This window comes from Bubalus kerabau, chromosome 19 (assembly GCF_029407905.1).
Source record: "Bubalus kerabau isolate K-KA32 ecotype Philippines breed swamp buffalo chromosome 19, PCC_UOA_SB_1v2, whole genome shotgun sequence".
NCBI classification, from domain to species: Eukaryota; Metazoa; Chordata; class Mammalia; order Artiodactyla; family Bovidae; genus Bubalus; species Bubalus kerabau.
In genome coordinates this window covers 67742655-67762583 of record NC_073642.1, presented here as the reverse complement: position 1 = coordinate 67762583, position 19929 = coordinate 67742655, and the positions used below count along the sequence as shown (strand labels likewise).

General features: G+C 54.1%; 1 protein-coding gene across 4 annotated transcripts in view; it reads right to left on the bottom strand.

The window, feature by feature from the left end:
* The window catches only part of TECPR2 (tectonin beta-propeller repeat containing 2), a 102518-nt gene that overhangs the window by 33285 nt on the left and 49304 nt on the right, over positions 1–19929 (bottom strand). For 3 of the 4 annotated variants that reach the window (XM_055556451.1, XM_055556453.1, XM_055556455.1), the window contains exons 7-16: positions 18880–19012; positions 18140–18478; positions 16067–17016; positions 13306–13489; positions 10340–10513; positions 8490–8670; positions 7135–7276; positions 4062–4302; positions 3290–3379; positions 1727–1960 (exon numbers count right to left, since the gene is read on the bottom strand). In XM_055556451.1, the coding sequence (XP_055412426.1) occupies positions 1727–1960; positions 3290–3379; positions 4062–4302; positions 7135–7276; positions 8490–8670; positions 10340–10513; positions 13306–13489; positions 16067–17016; positions 18140–18478; positions 18880–19012 (2668 nt within the window). The remainder of the gene's footprint in view (positions 1–1726; positions 1961–3289; positions 3380–4061; positions 4303–7134; positions 7277–8489; positions 8671–10339; positions 10514–13305; positions 13490–16066; positions 17017–18139; positions 18479–18879; positions 19013–19929) is intronic. The other variant, XM_055556452.1, reaches the window with a different exon arrangement.

Here is a 19929-nt window from a genome sequence, read left to right as displayed (position 1 = left end):
CTCATATCACATGCTACCAAGGTTATGCTCAAAATCCTTCAAGTTAGGCTTCAGTGATACGTGAACTGAGAACTTCCAGATGTACAAGCTGTGTTTAGAAAAGGCAGGGGAACCAGAGATCAAATTGTCAACACCCACTGGATCATGGAGAAAGCAAGGGAATTCCAGAAAAACATCTACTTCTGCTTCATTGACTACACTAAATAAAGCCTTTGACTGTGTGGATCACAACAAACTGGAAAATTCTTAAGAGACCGGAATACCAGACCACCTTACCTGCCTCCTGAGAAACCTATATGCAAGACAAGAAGCAACAGTTAGAACAGGACATGGAACGATAGACTGGTTCCAAATAGGAAAAGGAGTATGTCAAGGCTGTATGTTGTCACCCTGCTTATTTAACTTATATGCAGAGTACATCATGAGAAACGCTGGGCTGGATGAAGCACAAGCTGGAATCAAGTTTGCCGGGAGAAATATCAATAACCTCAGATATGCAGATGACACCACCCTTATGGCAGAAAGTGAAGAGGAACTAAAGAGGCTCCTGATAAAGGTGAATGAGGAGAGTGAAAAAGCTGGCTTAAAACTCAATGTTCAAAAAACTAAGATCATGCCCAAGTGTCCCAGGGAAGGCAGGAGGGTGCCCCACAGCGCAGGCAGAAGCACGGCCAGCAAGGCCACTCCGGTCCTCCCGGGGGTGGCAGTGGTGAGCGCTCTGCTGGCTGGACCGTGACCCACCCTGGTGTGGGGCTTAGGTTCAAAACAAGGAGATGCCAAAAGCATAAATAATCTAAATGACCCTGGAAAATTCCTAGCTTTGGAACAAAGCTTGCTTCTTTAGTTGAGAACCAACCTGCTTCTCCAGCTAAGCTGATTATACTTGGGGGCCTCGTAGAACCAAATAACGACGGAGCCTCTGCGCATTACAGGATGGTGGTGAGAGGCCGCTGGCTGGAGGTGTGGCGAGGGCTGCCCAGGGGGAAGGCGGACAACGCTCCCTCCTCGCTCCTCGTCCTCCCTTTTTATTTGTTAAATGAGAACACGTGGTGGAATTCTCAAATGTTAAATGCTTGTAAAATTCAATTCTATCACCTAACAGAGTACTGGTTGTCAGTTCATCAGGTGGGAACCCATCCGGCTGAGAAGTATTCCTAAGGCTCACATGGGCCCTGGAGGGGCTGGGAGAGCCTCACCTCCCGACAGCCATGCCTGACACTCTGCCCGGAGGATGACCTGAAAGTGCGGCTCACTCTTATTTCCCGGAATGGGAATGAATTACTTATAAGCAGCATCAGGCTGCTTGGCTGCCCTGCAGCCCTGGTGGGGACAGTCAGAGCACGTGGGGATCCGCACACCCTGGGCAGCGGGGGAAGGAGGGCTGTCCCAGCCACGGGCCTGGCCCCAGTGCCCAGACCGGACAGGCACTGAGCAGCAGAGGGAGCCGCACTGCAGGATGGGCCGGAGCAGCTCTCCTGGCCCCTCTCTCGGACACGTTCCTCCTGGGTTCTGAACCCTGCAACCTGGAGGGGGTGGGGAGGGGAGGCTCCTCACTAGACGCTTAGGAGGCCCGTTAACCCGCAAGAGCAGCTAATCGGCCTCCTGCAATTTAGTGAGCGGCCTCCAAGAAGTCACGCGGTTGAACACAGGGGCCCCGGGAGGCGGGTCAGGCCTCCCATCTCCACACGGCTGAAGGCGGGCGGGGGCGGCAGTGCAGGCGGCCTACCTAGCTGGGAGAGGTCCAGCCGGGCCCAGTGCATGCCTGTGGGGCAGCTGGCGGACAGTGTCCTGATGAACACCTGGCCAAGGCTGTCCAGCGCCCACAGGGCATCTTGGCAGGCGGCGTAGGCCCTCATCTCGGCGTCGGGGGGCAGCTGCACGGTGGACGGGCGGGACTGGGCGTGCTGGGCACTCAGGCGGCACAGGTCCTTGCTGCTCTGGCACAGCCACAGCGAGCTTCCTGCAGAGAGGTCATAGCATCACTGTGAGGCCCCAGCCCGCTGCCCACCCTCGCTCCCCACCGTGTGACAGGAATAGCCACTAAACAGGAAACCAGCCCAACACACTCGGAAGAAACAAAAGAAGTCAGATCTCGGAAGCCCACGTCACCGGCTCAGTGGCCCAGACCTTGGATGTTCTATGATGAACCGGGAAGCCTTCATTGTGGTGTACTGGCCAGGGTCCTGAGGAAGCAAGCTCAGCAACTCCTTGGCAGTACGCCACCGAGGAGCCTCTGCCCGGGTGACAGGCGGGTAGCGGGGTGAGGGTGCTGGAGGAGGCCCAGAACACCAGGAAGCCTCTTCTCCCTTTCCTCACCCCCAAATTACACGCTTTCATTGTCTCCATTTATTCAGAGTCCTTGAGGCTCAATTCACTTTAAAATGCAAACCATGCTTAGAGAAGTTTTAAAATCTCAGTCAGATTATCTAAAACCTGGGGCCAGATACAGTTTGAAATTAAATTTTTTGGGGGAGTTTGAAAACATAAGGTCACGATCATGCCAGATATTTAAGTGACAGCCCTGAGGAGTCAGTTGGTAACCCTCCACCCCGCCACCCCCAACCCAGGCAGCGCAGTGATGCTTCTACAATGCAACGTGTCCTGGTCATGACCCGCAGGATAGACGAGGGCAGGAGGGGCCTCCCGTCAGCTCAGGTCAGTTTTGTGGCCTCATTCAGGACACCTGTGGTGTTCAGGGCTCTCTCCCTCGGCACTGCGGTCAGACCGTCTGGTGAGGGAGTACTCTGTTGCACTGACCGAATCCTCCACATTCTGGTGGCTACTGGCTGGACCTCGCCGGCCGCTCCCTCTGAACCACAGACTCATGGCATCGTCTCATTGGACTCGGCACCATCCTGGGTGGATGCTTTGGCTGCCAGCAGGGCCACCTGACTACCCTGAGCTGCAGGAGGGGCTCTGAGTTCTGAGTGGAGTTGGGAGGCCTGCCTGCCAGGGGGCAGTGGGACTGAGGCCAGCAGGGGATCTGTAAATGAGGATCACAGGGGAAATGGCGCAGTGCCCGGACAAGCCTGGTGCCGACTGGCCTGTCTGCGGCCCCAAGAGGTGCTGCTGCAGTGCCGGCTGCCAGCCTCAGCCGCCACACCGGATGCGCCCGGCCGTCAGGAGGAGCCTCGTCTCCAGACTCGACTGCCTCAGCACCCCACACCAGGCCCTTCTCTGCTGTCCAGCTTCAGGGGCCCTCGCCCGTGACACCACCCCGGCCAGGCTCCCACCCCAACTCGACCACATCAGACCATGGATTTAACCATTCAGTGGCACCCCAACCCACCTTCCTTGGTGGGGGCAGTGGACGCCAACACAAAGGCCCACTTTGTGGCAGAGGCGGTCCCCCGGGGAACAACATGATTCCAGTAAGTGCCTGGAAAGAGTAAGGGAAGAGTGTGTTAAAGAAAGAAGAACTTCAGAACACTTCAGAACTTCAGTTCTAGGCCTCAATTGGTCTTCAAAACCCCTCACAGAGGAGGGGTTCTGGAGGGCCCTTAACATTGGAGACCCAAGCCAGCACTGCGAGAGCCAGCCCAACGGGCAGAGCTACAGTCCTGCCCAGGGTTGGGGGAGGCCACCCAGGGGAGACGAGCTGGAGGAGACCCACTGAGCAGGGTTCACTCACAGAAACGAAGGCCCAGCTGGCACCTGAGCACTTATGCCTACGTTTACAGATCTCGCCCGAGCTTGCGTCTCCCACAGGGCAGTAATTTTCTCTTTTGGAAACGGACTATTCTCTCACTAGACTCTAAGTATGGGAGGAGTTTTTCATGTAAATGGAAACTGCTGACATAAAAACAAGCTCCCTGCGCCCTCCTTATATCCTACGACACCCCTAGTGGAAACTGACGACACACCAGGTAGACACCGGTGTCCAATCATAGGAATGACAAACGAGAAAGAGGACACTGGTCAGAGCACAGAGGGTGCCTCCATCACACACTTCACACCACTGGCACTAAACGATCTCTTCAAGCGGAGTCTTAAAGCCGTACTTTCAAAGCTGACTCTAAGTGGAGCGGCCCATCAAGCCGACGTGGAAGTAATTCACCCACCGATGAGACTCCCTCGAGCGACGTGGAATTCGTTCTTGCCGGAGGAGATCCAGACGCCACTGTTGTTGACGCCCAGCAGGCTCGGCTGGCACTGCAGCTGCTGGGACCAGAACGCTGTGCGCAGCCTGTCCGCCACCTTCTCCACGGGCGCCTGGGCCGCCGTGGCCACCGAGTGTGTGGCGCGGATGACGGTCTGGAACAGGCTGCACTGGTCGAACACCACATAGTCCGTGACGCTCACCTGGAGGGAGGCGGGCGGGCACCCTGCTCTCAGCGCAGTCACAGCGCCTGCTGTATGTCCGTGGCCCGAGCGCTAAGGCCCCGCCCCCACCTGCACGCGCGCGCGCGCTCGCTCGTGTGAGGACCGGGGACAGGTGTGGGGGCAGCCCCGCCGCAGGGTGCGATTACCTCCAAGGGGTCGATTCAGGGGGAGGCTAACACCTGCCTTTAGTTTACATACTTTTCTACTGTGTGCACCTCTTACAAGCATGCATTCCTTTTACGACTAAATATCACCCCGCCGCACCCCGTAAGTCTTTTATTCTAAATCAGTGAGAAAGGATTATTTTGTTTTGAAATTTAGAAAGTTCCAAAGGACAACCGATACAATACTTAGAATCATAACATGGTTTTAAAAAGGTAGTACAGGTAGAGTGATGGGGCGATTCGTGACCTAACAGGAAAGTGAACGCGTTAGTTGCTCAGTGGCGTTCGACTCTGCAACCCCATGGACTGTAGCCCGCCAGGTGCCTCTGTCCACAGGATTCTTCAAGCAAGAACACTGGGGTGGGGGCTTCCCTGGAGGCTGTGTGGTAAAGAATCGGCCTCCCAACGCGGGAAGCCTGGTTTTGAGCCCTGATCCGGGAAGAACCTGCATGCCTCAGAGCCAACCAGGCCCATGCGCCACAACTACCGAGCCCGTGCTCTAGAGCCTGGGAGCCGCGACTACTGAGGCCTGCGTGCCGAGAGCCCGTGCTCCACAAGAGAAGCCAGTGCGGTGAGCAGCCTGCTCTCTACAACGAGAGAAAAGCAACAACGAAGACCCAGCACAACCGAAAACATACTGCAGTGGGCAGCCACACCTCTCCAGGGGCTCCTTCCGAGCCAGGGAGCAAACCCCAGCCTCCTGCTCTGCAGGCAGATGCTTTCCCATCAGCCACAGGGAGGCCCTGACCTCACTGGCACGGTTAGTAACTATGCCGTTACAGCAGTACAGACTGCACCTGGCCTGGACGTGTGGGGCACACCTGGGCTCCGGTTCCGGACACGCTTCTCTCCCTTTCCTGAAAGAGGCCTTTCTCCAGGCCATCTAAGGAAACCTCTCCTTGCTGGGCAGCTCTGGTTGCTAGAAAGCTCTCTGACTGTGAGGCTTCCCGAGTCTGTCCACCCTGTTGGATTTAATTATAGAGAATGTCACGGCCCCACTCTTAGGATGGCCTCGTGCAGGCCACACTCCGAGGTCATGCACAACAAAATGCTGAGTGACGTGAAATCACTCCCGACAGGGAATCTCACGTGTAATAAACAAAACAAATGCAACAGAAGCAGCTATAAAATAAGCACTGCACTTCGTGTGTGCACACAGCCCTTCCTCGCGGTGATGGAACTTGGGCTGACTGTGAGTTGCTGTTTGCACCGAGGTTCAAGCAAATGGTGTTTGTTAGCTGCAGAGCCTGTGGCCTCTTTCTCTCTTATGGGCAGAGTGCGTGCCAGCTTGGCCAGGTAGACTCTATCAGAGTCCACAGGAGGCCGGCAGAGCCTGGGGACCACCACCCTTCCTCATGGGGTACGGCGCCAGGCCACACGGAAAGCCTGGGACATGTTCAGTCCCAGCACCCAGGCCTGGCCGGTAAGTAGGATGCAAGTTAAAAAAGAAGAACAGTTTAATGGCCAAACATCACACTGACTCGAGCACCATAGAGCGATTAATCCTGTAGTAACTGAAACAGCTTGCTTCCAAACACCCCAGAGACGACTCTGTCACATCTCTCTGAAGACAATGTTCTGAATACTGATAAAACGGTATCTAGCTTTCTTTAGGCTACTTAAACACAGAATTCAGTACATATATACGTTTTGTGTGTGTGTGTGTGTGTGTAAAACCATATAATACGGTTACAAATACACAGAGTATTTTTGAATCATTTATATAACTTTTCAAATAGCACCTGGCATATTAAATTAGAGACATAGAGCAAACACAACTTCCTTTTCCACATGCTCATCTGAAAGACCTAAGAGCGGCCGATGGAAGACCTGCCCTCAACGAGGCAGGCCTGAGGGACAGCGCCTGACCCAGTGGGGCCCGCACAGGAAGAGCCGCTGCGCGCCCCTCGGCATGAACGCCAGCACGGCTCCACTCACCATGCTGGGGACTGTGGGCGACACGTTTACGCTGAATGCTGCCAGAGGGGTAAAGAGAGCTTAATTACACCATACTATTTGTCAGTGTTTACTTTTCTGGGAAAATTCCCCCTTCCTTTGTTGAAATACCATTTATTTACAGGCCTTCTGTACAAGCAGAGATAGTGAGTTTTAATTGTGGGTTGGGTTTCTCACACCTATTATCTAATCTCTTTTCTTAGTACATTCTTTCAGAGTTAAATATTAGTATTACCTAGGTCTTCAAATGGATGTCACTAGGTTTATTTAGCGTGTAATATCAAATTTCTAAATAACACCAAAATTTAAAATACATAAACAAAGCCTGCATATTTAGGCAAAAAGAGCTTTCCAAGTTACTTTCTGTGATAAAAGCCTTGATATTCCTAATGTGCTCAAATGGTGACTGAGGAGTAAAGACTGCCTGCAGTACAGGAGATGTGGGTTTGATCCCTGGGTCAAGAAGGTCCCCTGGAGAAGGAAGTGGAAACCCACTCCAGTATTCTTGTCTGGAGAATTTCATGGAGTTCACAGGGCTGCAAAGAGTCAGACACGACTGAGCACACACAACTCATCAAACAGCAGAAGTGAACACTGTTGGTTTAACCCAAGCTCCCTGAGCTCCGTAAGGAACAGGGAGGGGCGCCAAGTGGGAGGCGTCCTGGCACGGACCCTGGAGCTGGACACCTACCTGCCACCAGTGGTCGTCGTCTCCTTGGGGCTTCTTGGAAACGATGCCAGTCCGGAACCACAGGTTTCCTCGGATGTCCAGAGCCCACAGGCTCTGCTGGTCCCCGAGAGTCACACAGACGGGCTCCAGAGCCTGCCGCTCACTGCAAACAAGGACAGCAGCGTGGCGTCAGCACCAGGCTCTCGGCCCCTGCGTGCCTGGGACACTGGCATCAAGTGTCCGGGGGTGCTCGGCGTGCGACACGAGATGAGTCCCACTCCAAGTTCCAAGGAAGGAAGCCTGAGTTCAGAGTTCACTGGCTGTGCAGTGTGTGCCGTTCAGACGTGTGGTGGGACCTGAGGGACACCCTGCAGGCCCAGGACGGTGGGGCACTCCTTAGAGAAGACGACCCGGGAAGGAGCGCAGGCGTGTGGGGGACGCCAGGCCTGCGTGATCCAGCATCCCACCCCTGCCTCCACCAGTTAAGTGAACAGAACCCCCCAGCGCCAGGCTGTGCAGCGCAGCGGCAGCCTGGCAGACCCGCCCTCTCGGTGGACAACACCCTCCCTCTGTCATCCAGTGATGTCCCCGCCAGCGTCAGGGATTAGCTGCAGTCCCCCCAGCACAGCGCCTCCCTGACCTCTGCAGGGGGGCCGGGGCGCCCCCGTGAGGCATGTCCCTGTCCGGCTCGGGACCATCTACACCAATGGGGGGTGGTTCCCCCAGACGGGAGCTCTGTGAGGTCAGGGCAGGGTCACGTTCACACTCTCAGCCCAGCACCGCCCCCGGCTCTCAAGAGGAGCTCACTCAAGTTTCCTGGGATGCTAAACTCAAACCAAGACTATCCTAATCTAACTTTTCTAAGGACTACTGATAATTCCATGCTAGAAAAATGACCTGACAGTAATTCTGCAATGAAAATTTTGACTGGTAGAAAGCAACCAAATAAACTGTAATTCATGGATAATTTCAGCTGACAAGGAAGATAATAAATGAAAATATTTGGTTCAGTCATCTGAGACTCTAAACAGAAACTTTCTGACGCTGGGCAGTTCCGCAGAAAGACCACCATGAGAGACCTGTGAACACGTGGGGCTCAAGGTCACACACAAATGCTGCTCAAGGGTAGAAGCATTTTTAAAACTGAGCTCTGACCCAACGTCCAGCCTGCCAGTCAGAGGGAGGCATAGGGTGCCTTCAAAGCCCAGGCTCCTGGCATTGACCCTGACAATACCAGAGAACACCACGACCTTGGAAACCTTCAGGGAACCAGCTCTGCCTGGGAAAGTCTCACACGTCCCTTAAGGGGCATCAAGCTGACAAAGACCAGACAGGGCCAAGGAGGACACAGACCGTGCCTGCCCCTGCGCGCATACCTGACGATGTCGCACTTCCAGAGCTCCCCCTCGGGGCAGAAGCTGCTCACCCCCTCCCGGTACAGGAGGGCTCGCTGCTCCGTCAGCGCCCACACCACGCTGTTGCGGGCAGTGACCTGGGACAGCGGGAACGGACAGTCGACCTTCACGGCTCTGGCGCAGGGGCGATCCACGCTGAGACCTGCCGGGGAAGGCGGAAAGCCCCCAGAGACACACCATCAGGATTTCACTCCCCATTCTCATCCTGTTGCTGGCTTATTTTTCTTTTTTGGTATTCTGTTATTAATAGCCTTTCCTTTCATAGTAAGTGTTTTCTCTTTTTAAGGTTCAGTTAACCTAAGATGGTTAAACAGTGCTTAAATATAACGTTCATCTGTAGTGTTTTTGGATGCTCTTTGGAAACTGGAATAACAACAATTCAGGACCTTCTAGTGTCCCCATGTAGCTAACCAAGTGCTGAGAGAACATGAAAGCCCAGCACAGGAGAGCAGCCAGACCTGAGCCAGGAGGGCCCTGGCCCAGAGGAGCCGGTGCGCAGAGAGGCCCTCTGCACTCAGTGGCCACGGCCCTCGCAGACTCTGCAAGTCCCGTCTCAGGAGCTCCAAGGCCACTCCTAAGGGAACTGGCAGAGCGGCTGCTACCTAAAGCCCGTACCTGCGGCCTTGGCCTGCAGCTGGGCCTCTGCACTCCCTGACGTGTCCCTACTCATCACTAAAGTGCCCCTCGGTATCACAGTCCTTGGGCTGCATTTCCTCGGACTCAACGCGGTGGGAATCACCTACGGGACTTCTTACACTACTAATCCTCAGGCCAAACCTGGAGACTCTAACCCGGTAGCTCTGGGTGGGTCTGAGTTGGGCTGAAATCACTGCCCAGGTGATTCTTAAGACCCCCCTCATCCCCAGGCCAGAGTGCCCTCTTTCCCCAGCAGGAATGATATTCAGATGCCTCTGAAGTTGGACGTGCCTGTCTTCCCAGCTATTTTTCGCTTTCAAGGAAGCCACAGGAACAGGCTGGAGGGACTGGCGGGCACACGGGCCCGAAGCTGGCAGGGCTGCCCTCTGGGCCGAGGCAGGAGCTGCTGTCATGCTGGCATCCCCACAGCCGAGAGTGAGCCAGGTGCGAAGGGCTTCCAGCCCCAAAGCTGTCCCTGGCTGACCGTTCCCAACAGAGATGGAAACATCCTCTCGGAAGCGGCAGTATTAAATGGTCAAAAGACTGATCTTTACATAAATCCAACAGGGCCTCCTGACAAGCGAAAAAGAGCTCCTGCCCTGGACTCATTTCCAGGTACTGCTAAATCATGTTGCTTTTGGAAACCCATATCCCATTTTGCTGACGGTACATAAACACTGACTCTCATTACAGTTTATTTTTAATAAACAAGTCCCACTGAGTCTCTTCCAACAGCTAAAGGTTCCCCTCAGGGCAGTTTCCTAGGATGAGATAAACTGCTATTTGGAGCAGATTATTTCTCGATGTTTTTTCCTGACCCATGTGTAAATAAGGATACGGAAGCAGGGCTTTGACCGGGCTGAAAAAACTTTCATGAGTTAAAGGGAAAAATGATTCTAATGTCATTTCTGTTACTCTTTCCTCTGCAGATTTGATACCACAGGAAAAGGGACATGCAATGAATGGTTAGCCCTATAAGATTCAAAATAATTTTATTAATTCCTGCCGTAAATATGTCCTGGGCTGAACGTGAGTGAATAGCAGAAGGGTGCTAATAGATTTCAATGGCAAATACTCTCTTTCCGGAAATGTTTTAACTTCGATTCGCATCCAGCCCCTCCGTCACCGCCTCCAAGCACATTGCCACCAAAGTGCAGTCACCCCGGGGCAGCCACCTGTCTGCAGGTACAGGTCCCCGTTGGTCCTGATGATCCAGGCCGTGTCGTCGCTCAGGGCCACAAACACCGCCTGGGGCAGAGCTTCGTACCAGTGGCGCTTCCCCTTGATGGTCACTTTTCCGCACGCAAAGGCTCGGTTAGACTTCTGTTCAATCTTCCAAAGAAGGGCGCCTGTGGAAATGAAAATTCTATTCAAGGGCCAATGAACACCGAGAATTCTTACCCGCTAAACTCCCTTCTGGGTGCTGCGGGCAAGCGATCTCTCCAACATGCCCCCTTTGCTGCTACGCCGACCGGGGAAGGGCAGTGCTGAGGCGCGAGCCCCCGGGCCCCCTCAGCCGCCTCCTCATGTGTGAAAGGGGGTCGCCGGCAGCCCGCAGGCCATCAGGAAGCGAGACTGGCTCAAGGACACAGCACACAGGGCGGGCGTCAGGGGCCCACGCCACGTGGGAGAGGAGCAGTGCCGCTAGGTGCGCCCGGTGAGGACCGTCGGCCGTCCTGAGGCACAGTGAGTTCCCAGGAAAGAGAGCACCGGAGGGACTCGAAGGCACAGGGTGAATTCTGGACCAGCCAAAGGGACACGGTGCAGGAAAAGGACACATCTGAGCTGGGCTGTCCCTTTTTCCACTTAAAAAATTCTAAGTGGAATTCTCCACTTTCTACTAAACAGAAAATGGGGAGGGAAGGAGGAAGGCAAACAGGAAGCCCGTCTATGGAGACGGAGGCAAGGTGTAACAAAGCACCAGTGTCACCCAGAGCGCACAGGCCGCACAGAGGCTCCAACGCGAGGCGCAGGCGGAGGAGAGGCGGCCGGCACAGCCCACAGCCCCGGTGCCCGGCCTGGCCGGGGCCCTGCAGAACGGCTCAGCCAGAGCACCAACCTGGTGGAGACAGAGCTCCCACTGGAGCGGTGAGGGACTGAATGGTGTGGACACACAAAGTAATTCACAGAATCAAGAAAGAACCCAAGTTTATAACCGGCTGGGGAGATGAACCCAAAGGTAAATGAGATGGAAAGGGTTAAAGTTCACAACTATATAAAGTCAGCTTTATTGACTATGCCAAAGCCTTTGACTGTGTGGATCACAATAAACTGTGGAAAATTCTGAAAGAGATGGGAATACCAGACCACATGACCTGCCTCTTGAGAAACCTATATGCAGGTCAGGAAGCAACAGTTAGAGCTGGACATGGAACAACAGACTGGTTCCAAATAGGAAAAGGAGTACGTCAAGGCTGTATATTATCACCCTGCTTATTTAACTTCTATGCAGAGTACATCATGAGAAACACTGGACTGGAAGAAGCACAAGCTGGAATCAAGATTGCCGGGAGAAATATCAATAACCTCAGATATGCAGAGGACACCACCCTTACGGCAGAAAGTGAAGAGGAACTCAAAAGCCTCTTGATGAAAGTGAAAGTGGACAGTGAAAAAGTGGGCTTAAAGCTCAACATTCAGAAAATGAATATCATGGCATCCGGTCCCATCACTTCATGGGAAATAGATGGGGAAACAGTGGAAACAGTGTCAGACTTTATTTTTGGGGGCTCCAAAATCACTGCAGATGGTGACTGCAGCCATGAAATTAAAAGATGCTTACTCCTTGGAAGGAAAGTTATGACCAACCTAGATAGCATATTCAAAAGCAAAGACATTACTTTGCCAACAAAGGTCCGTCTAGTCAGGGCTATGGTTTTTCCAGAGGTCATGTATGGATGTGAGAGTTGGACTGTGAAGAAAGCTGAGCGCCGAAGAATTGATGCTTTTGAACTGTGGTGTTGGAGAAGACTCTTGAGAGTCCCTTGGCCTGCAAGGAGATCCATTCTGAAGGAGATCAGCCCTGGGTGTTCATTGGAAGGATTGATGCTAAAGCTGAAACTCCAATACTTTGGCCACCTCATGAGAAGAGTTGACTCATTGGAAAAGACTCTGATGCTGGGAGGGATTGGGGGCAGGAGGAGAAGGGGATGACAGAGGATGAGATGGCTGGATGGCAACACCAAATCAGTGGATGTGAGTCTGAGTGAACTCTGGGAGTTGGTGATGGACAGGGAGGCCTGGTGTGCTGCGATTCTGGGGTCGCAAAGAGTCGGACATGACTGAGCGACTGAACTGAACTGAATTGAATGGAACAGATTATTATCTTAGTCTGTAAGGAAAAATATTTTTCAAACAGGAAAAAGATAGAAGTAAACCACCCTGAACAAACTACTGGTTTACACAGTGACAAAGGCCAGGAGAGTCAGAGGGAGCCTCTAACAGACGTCACAGGCTCAGTTTTGTCTGCCTGCCATTCTTATGCTCTAACAAACCAGCTACAACCAGGCAAATATACATACATACTTTTGTTCTACCCCGTCCCCAAATAGGTAAAGCAGCCAGCATTATGAAAAACAGAAGGTTCTGTGCAGACGGGGGCAGGGGTAGACCCTCACCCAGGAAGCGTCTGTCCCAGCCCACTGACAACGGCCTGATCACGGCTTGAAGGACTGAATGCATTTTCTTTTCACAGCCCAGGAGTAGCTTGTTCACCGAAAGATGTATGTAGCTCATTAAAAAATAATTTCTAAGAGAGAAACCAAATATTTCAAATTTATCCAACATATCCATGGGCCCATCTTCATTAGTTCAGTTGCTTTAAAGCAACACTAAGAAACAGGAACACATTTATTCTTATGAGAAATTTGTATGTTAATATTTCTTTAAAAAAAACTCAAAATTCAAGCTATTTGCATAACTTAACAAGAGTATGTTCATGTGTTACCACTGCAATTAATAAAAAACTAAAAACTGAACTGCATTTACACAATTTTTAGTTGATGTCAAATGAAGCAGTCCACGTCCCATGGAGAAAAGCCCTCAGCCCTCCAGGAAAGGCCAAGGTCTGCCGACCGAGGGTCCCGAGTGCCGAGCGGCTGCGTGGGGTGGGGGTTCGGGCGCAGGGAGCCAGGAGGCAAACCTGAGGGCGAGACTGCCACCTGCTGGACGGCATCTTCGAACTTCTGCCAGCGCAGCCCAGCGCCCGGCAACGCGCTGCAGAACAGGCCGCCTTTGTAGTCCAGGCACCAGAGGTACTTCTCGGAGACCGCCAAGCTGAGGATGCCGTGGCCGGGCCCAGAGTAGCCCATCCAGCTTTCTGCAAACTGACAAGGACAGAGCCTGCTGAGTCAGCGACAGAAGACACAGCTGCATGTGCCCCACACTCGGCAACATGAAAAGTGCGCCAGCATTAAAGTCGCGGAGCTGAAAGGGCTGTGCACGTGTGTGTGTGTGTGTGTGTGAAAGGCCCTCTGAGCAGCCATGCGGAGGCCGGCCCCACTGTCTCTGGACCAGCTCTCACAGAAACACTGTGAGATGGGAGCTGCTGTCCCTGCAAGGACCCCACCACATCCCTGGATAAACACTTTTTCGCTGATACTGTAACCTCTTCCCTAACCCGGGGTTCGCACTGCCATTCTACAGGCGTGCTCCCCTCCCACCTGCGGGCAGACTGGCCTCTGCGCGCCTAATCGCCACAGGAGAGACGGCACTGCCGCCGCCTTGTTTTCTCACGGGATGCTTTTGAGTTCTGTTCCAGTCACCAAACAGGCGGCCCACCCTGTGGTTGGCGGACGCCTGGCCAGGACACTGCCTGACTGGAGTTTGGAGACTAAGGTTTAGCTGCGAGGAGCCTTTCAAAAACCAAAGCTAAATAAAGTGTGTACTTTAAAAGTTTTCCAAAACTGCAAAAGAAACCCATGTATTTGTACAATCACCCATACAAGGACGTTCGTTCACTGCTTCACAGAGCATGATGCCCAATTCTTCTCAGCTGGCCCTGCTCCCCAGGACACACCTTATCTACCCCTCAAAACCCACCAAATGTGGCTTTCAGATGGCTGGGCTGGGTGAAGGCATACGAGGTCCTCACAGTGCTAGGGGCCCTCTCACCGAGAACTTTCTAAAACTCTGCCCAAGAAGCCCAATCACCCAGGCCAGAGCTGCCTGGCTAATGCCGGGGCGGGTGGGGGCCCTGTGGCCACCCCCTCTCCGCCCTATGCTCATCACCAGCACCCAAGTCCTGCTCCACTAGGAGGATCTGCAGATTATCTGGCTCCTCCCTGACTCGGACTCTGGGACCCAGGACTGCCCGTCACAAGCACTGCAGTGTCCCAGCGCCAGATGCAGACCTTGGCAGCCGAAGGCACTCAAGAAAGGGCGAACGCACAGAAAACTGCGGGAAAGGGCACGCTGTCTTAAAGCAAGTAAGCGCGAGGTTTTGCTCTCAAGGCAGGACAGACAGCACCAAAGTTTGAGAGAGGGGACCCTAGGGCCACCCTGGCCCCACTTGCTACTTGACCCTGTAAAGCCAACGAAGTGAGTCTCCACTTCCTCCAGTGAAATGGGAGCACCTAGAGCTTGTGGTTTTTGTTTCCAGAAAAGTAAATGAGTTGAATTTGTAAAGGGCTGAGCGTGGCACCAGACCCCTGTGGGTGCTGCCCCAATGCTGTGCCTCGGCAGGACAGAGGTTCCACAGGCATCTAGGGATGGTGCACGTGGCTGTAGGTTCACCCACAGGCCACACCTCACAGCCACACAGCAAGAAGAGTTACAATACACAGCTCTGAATCCAAACACATCTAATGATAATTACTTGCTGGACTTCCCTGTAAAGAATCCGCCTGCCAGTGCAGGAGACATGCTTTGATCCCTGATCCGGGAAAATCCCATGTGCCAAGGAACAACTAGGCCCATGCGGCACAGCTACTGAGCCTGAGGTCTAGAGCCCAGGGGCCCAAACTACGGAGCCTGCGCTCTAGAGCCCGGGGGACCCAGACTACCGAGCCTGCGCTCTAGAGCCCGGGGGACCCAGACTACCGAGCCTGCGCTCTAGAGCCCGGGGGACCCAGACTACCGAGCCTGCGCTCTAGAGCCCGGGGGACCCAGACTACCGAGCCTGCGCTCTAGAGCCCGGGGGACCCAGACTACCGAGCCTGCGCTCTAGAGCCCGGGGGACCCAGACTACCGAGCCTGCGCTCTAGAGCCCGGGGGACCCAGACTACCGAGCCTGCGCTCTAGAGCCCGGGGGACCCAGACTACCGAGCCTGCGCTCTAGAGCCCGGGGGACCCAGACTACCGAGCCTGCGCTCTAGAGCCCGGGGGACCCAGACTACCGAGCCTGCGCTCTAGAGCCCGGGGGACCCAGACTACCGAGCCTGCGCTCTAGAGCTCAGGACCCTAACTACTGCAGCTCTCATGTCTGGAGTCCAGGGTCATCCGTGCCCAGCTGCCTCAGGTTCCGCAGGGAGCAGCTCCCTTCTACGCCCGTCACGCCTTGGCACCGATGTTGAGTCAAAGAGATGCACGTCTGAGGAGATGGGGGCAGGGAGTGCTGGCCTCCGGCCTGCTCTGCACCTTCTCCTCCGCGAGGGGACGGGCCTCTGCCCACTGGGTTCCTGGAGTGGCCCCCAGCCAACCCAGCCACTCTCCAGGATGATGAACACTAGGTGCCCATGCTGGGCTGGCCCTCCCGGGTCAGGATCAATGATGAGAGGCCGCTCTTGCTGGTTACTGACTGGGAACGGCAGGTCAGCAGGAGCCCAGGCCATTTCAGACCCCTGTGCTGGAGTCTCCTCAAATCTGGGCCTCCAGCACTTGGCTCACAGGGTTGACAGTGGGAGTATAACTTCTTCCCAGTGTCAGTTTGCCAGTGACTTCCCTAAAGGAAGGAGCCCTCGTACCTGATCGGCCTTGAGCAGCCCGGGGTCGTCTGTGCCCAGCTGCCTCAGGTCCTGCAGGGAGCGGCCCCCTCCTAGCTCCGTCACGCTCGTCTCCGAGGATGAAGAGGGCAGCCCGTGGCCGTAGATGTCCTCCTCATCGCTGGATGTCAGCACCTGGTCCCGTGGGGGCTGCTCCTGGGCGCTGGCGGCCAAGGTCCAGGGAGGTGGTCGGCCTCCCCCACCCAGGTCACGCTCGGAAGCAACGACCACTGTCTGGCCCGCGTTAGCGTCAGGAGTGCGCCAGGGACTCGGGCTGAGGTTGTGGGGGGCTCCCATGTGCATCAGGAAGCCCTGCTCTTCGGGGAGCTCCTCAGCTCTGCCTTCATCAGCCGTGGCCCCCGGAAGCCGCTGCTCTGCACTGGGGGCCCAGCTGAGGTGGGAAGGCTCCGGCGCCGAGTCCAGGAGGCAGGCTTCTGAGAAAGCACCCGGGGGGCCATCAGGCTGCACGGCCCCGTCCCCCCGGGCCTCTGCTGTGCTGCCCGGCCCACTGTCCGCAGGCTGAGGCTCCTCCTCGAGCTCCACGATGTCCTCAGTGTCCTCCGCACACTCCGTCCGGCTCCAGGAGGAACTCCCTGCCCCACTGGGCGGCTCGGTCCCGCCCTCACCGTCGCCCAGGGGGCTTTCAGTTCTCCCCTCAGCTCCTCCGTTCAGCAGGTCGGGGGCGGGCAGGGGGACCTCCAGGACACTGAATGCCTCAGGGTCGCTATACTCTGGCAGCACACCACTGGCCTCCCTGCTGACACTGCTCTCCTGGTCAGGAGACCCTGTGCTGGACCGGTCCACGATGCTGCCCAAGCTGGAGGCCGCAGACGGCAGGTCCGTGCTCACGGACTGGGGGCTGTCCCCAGGACACTCACGGCCGGGGGTCGGCTCAAGGGGGCTGGGGCCCGTGGCGCTGCTCCCGCCTTCAACTTGAAACAAGAACGGTTAGGGTTAGGCAGGACGCCACACAAGTGGCAAGAAGCGAGCTAAAAAACAAAAACTTGGCTTAAGGAAAAAGGCGTCGTAAATGAAGGAGCTGTAATGGGTGAAGAATAAATCTCTCAAGTACAAAGTATCCCGATGTGGGGGTGTTTTAAATGGATGAAAATACTGTACACATGATGGGCTCTGAGGCTTCCTTCAACAAATGTTAACTAAGCAAAAACAAAGGAACAAATGGATCACAGAACAACTTTTTAAACTTATTAAAATATTAAAGCATCTGATAACACTTTCCTTCAATACTGTAGCGATCTTTAGTAGAGAGGCTCAATAAGCATCAAGGAGTAAGCAATAAGTTAAAAAAATTCCATGTTAAATCCTGTATCTGGGACTTTCCTGGTGGTAGGTTAAGAATCCATCTACCAAAGCAGGGGATGTGGGTTTGATCCCTGATCCGCGAAGATCCCACATGCCGCTGGGCAACTAAGCCCATGAGCCACAATGATCGAAGGCTGAACTCTGGAGCCTGTAAGCCGCGACCAGAAGCCGAGACCAGAAGCCTCTGCAAGGCCAGACTAGTGACAACCCCTACTCACTGCCACCGGAAAAGCCTGGGCGTGGCACCAAAGACCCAGTGCAGTCAAAAGTAAGCAATTTTTTAAAAATCCCATATCTGGGGAATTCCCTGGCAACTTAGTCATTAGGACTCTGCAAGTTCACTGCCAAGGACATGGGTTCATACCTTGGTTGGGGAACTAAGATCTCACAAGCCCTACAGCATGGCCAAAAAAAAAAAATCCCGTTATCTGATGACATACCCAACACTAGACATAAACTGACGTATCTGAAGATTCCCACAGCTTTCCTTCTGAGCTCATAGACTCTCTGGTCCAGCAGATGATATACATGAATAAACCAAATTTTTAATTTAAGTATTAAAAGTATAACACTTTGTGTTAAATACTGGATAAAGCTTTCACAGTGAAACTCCTCCGAGGAGGACAGACACTGACTGCTGCCTGTGCTCTCGGCGAGCAGCCCCCGACCCCAGGCTGGTGAGAGGCCCCACGCAGTGGGAGGGGGCCCCAGGTGCTCTCCCGCGGATTGTACCTGTCTTCTTCATCCTCTTCTTCTTTTTCACTCTGAGAGGCTTCACCACTAGTTCCTGGTCGAAGTCCTCCGAGCTGATCACGCTGAATCTCTTTGAGGTGAGCGGGCCGCCCCTGCCCAGCTCGGGGGCTGCCTGCGGCCCGGAGCCACTGTCCGTGGAGTTGAACGAGCTGCTCCTGCTCCTGGGCTCGCTGGCCACGGAGCTGGCCACCGAAGAGCCCCGGAGCCTCGTCTCGGAAGGCGTGGCCGCCGGCGGCTTCTCCGCATGTGGCCCGTGGACTTGCTCTGTGCACGCCGATGTCTCCAGGCCGTCCCGCACTGGTAAAGAGGCTGGTTTTACTGCGGTTATCGGAGGGAAAGATGACGTGCTCTTATTATTAAGGGTAAAACACGTGTCCCAGGTGACAAGACTTCAATGTTTGAAAGTCTTGTGCATCGATCCCACAGGCTGGCTCAGAGCATCAGATGGAGATTACTCAGGCGGGTGCTGAGTTCCCCTTCCTATGCACTCAACCCCCAACCCTCCAGACCCACAGAAACGATTCCAGCAAATGTGAGACCCTGACTGAAAGTAGGTGATCTTCAAGAAAAGTATCATAAACTGTTTTTTTAAGAATCAAAGGAAACTCCCTCTGAATAACTCATTTAGATAAAGCTACAATCACTTAATGAGTAAATAAAAGTGGTAAGTTTCCTACATTATAAACTTTAATTACATACATTTTATAACAAATACAAACCTATTGACGCTAGTCCTTCAGGCCTGCTTGAAATTCGTATAATGTTCCTGTCTCCCTTTAAGAAAAATATTTCATTTTCTGTGCAGGAAACAGACACGATATCACCTGATCCTTCCAAACCAGCAATTGTGGCCTGTCCGGAAAAAGAAAATCACAAAACCAGGCAATGATAATAGCTCAATCTGTACAAACAGTGTTGGAATCCAAAGAAGTCAAATAGCTGCTGTTTGCTGTCATGACTTTCTGAAACTTGGGAGTAATTCAACCCAAAGTGTGGTAATACCCGACAGATGGTGACCGAGTACCCGTCAGTACCTTTCTGGGACCAAGCCTGCAGTCTCTCCCCGCCCCTGGCCGCTCTCCACTGGCCCTGGTTGTGCTCCCACGCCCACCCTGCTGCAGGCGCATCCACTGGCCAGTCCGGACCCTGGCCCTGACCCTGTGATGCCATGCCCTCCACTTGGATTCTCTCCCTGGCCCTAGGTCACTGGGAGTTTCAACTAGATTCAGATGCCACCTCCTTGGGAAGAGTCCCTGACAAGCGGGCCCTCCTCAGCGATGCCCAGACTCTCAGAGCTCACAGCCCTTTACACTAACCCCCACCCGGCCCATCTCTCCTGGGCTGGACGTGTGCTGGCAGGTCTAGGGCCCCCACCATGCGGATTCCCACAGGAGAGCTCAGGCGGGCACTGCGAGTTGCGGTTGTGAATGAACGAGGAGGGAGATAGGACTCCTCCAATGCATCTGAAAGCTGTCAGCACCCAAAACACAGGACAACCCTGAGCCCTCGCTGACTAAAAAACATTCTTGCTTCTCAGTCAACAGCAAATAACAGACTAGCTCAACGCAGAGGAGAAAATGGGTCTAAGTCCTTTGTTAATTCTTAAATAATCCTGACAGCAGTCTGAAAGCTTCTGATCGTGCTGCCACGTTCAGACTGTCTGTTCATGCCCCGCCTCTCTGGCTCCACTTCTCCACCTACAAAATGAAGTTAATTACACCTACGGGAGAAAGCTTTGGGTGAGTGTTCAGAAGAGAGGAATTGATGTA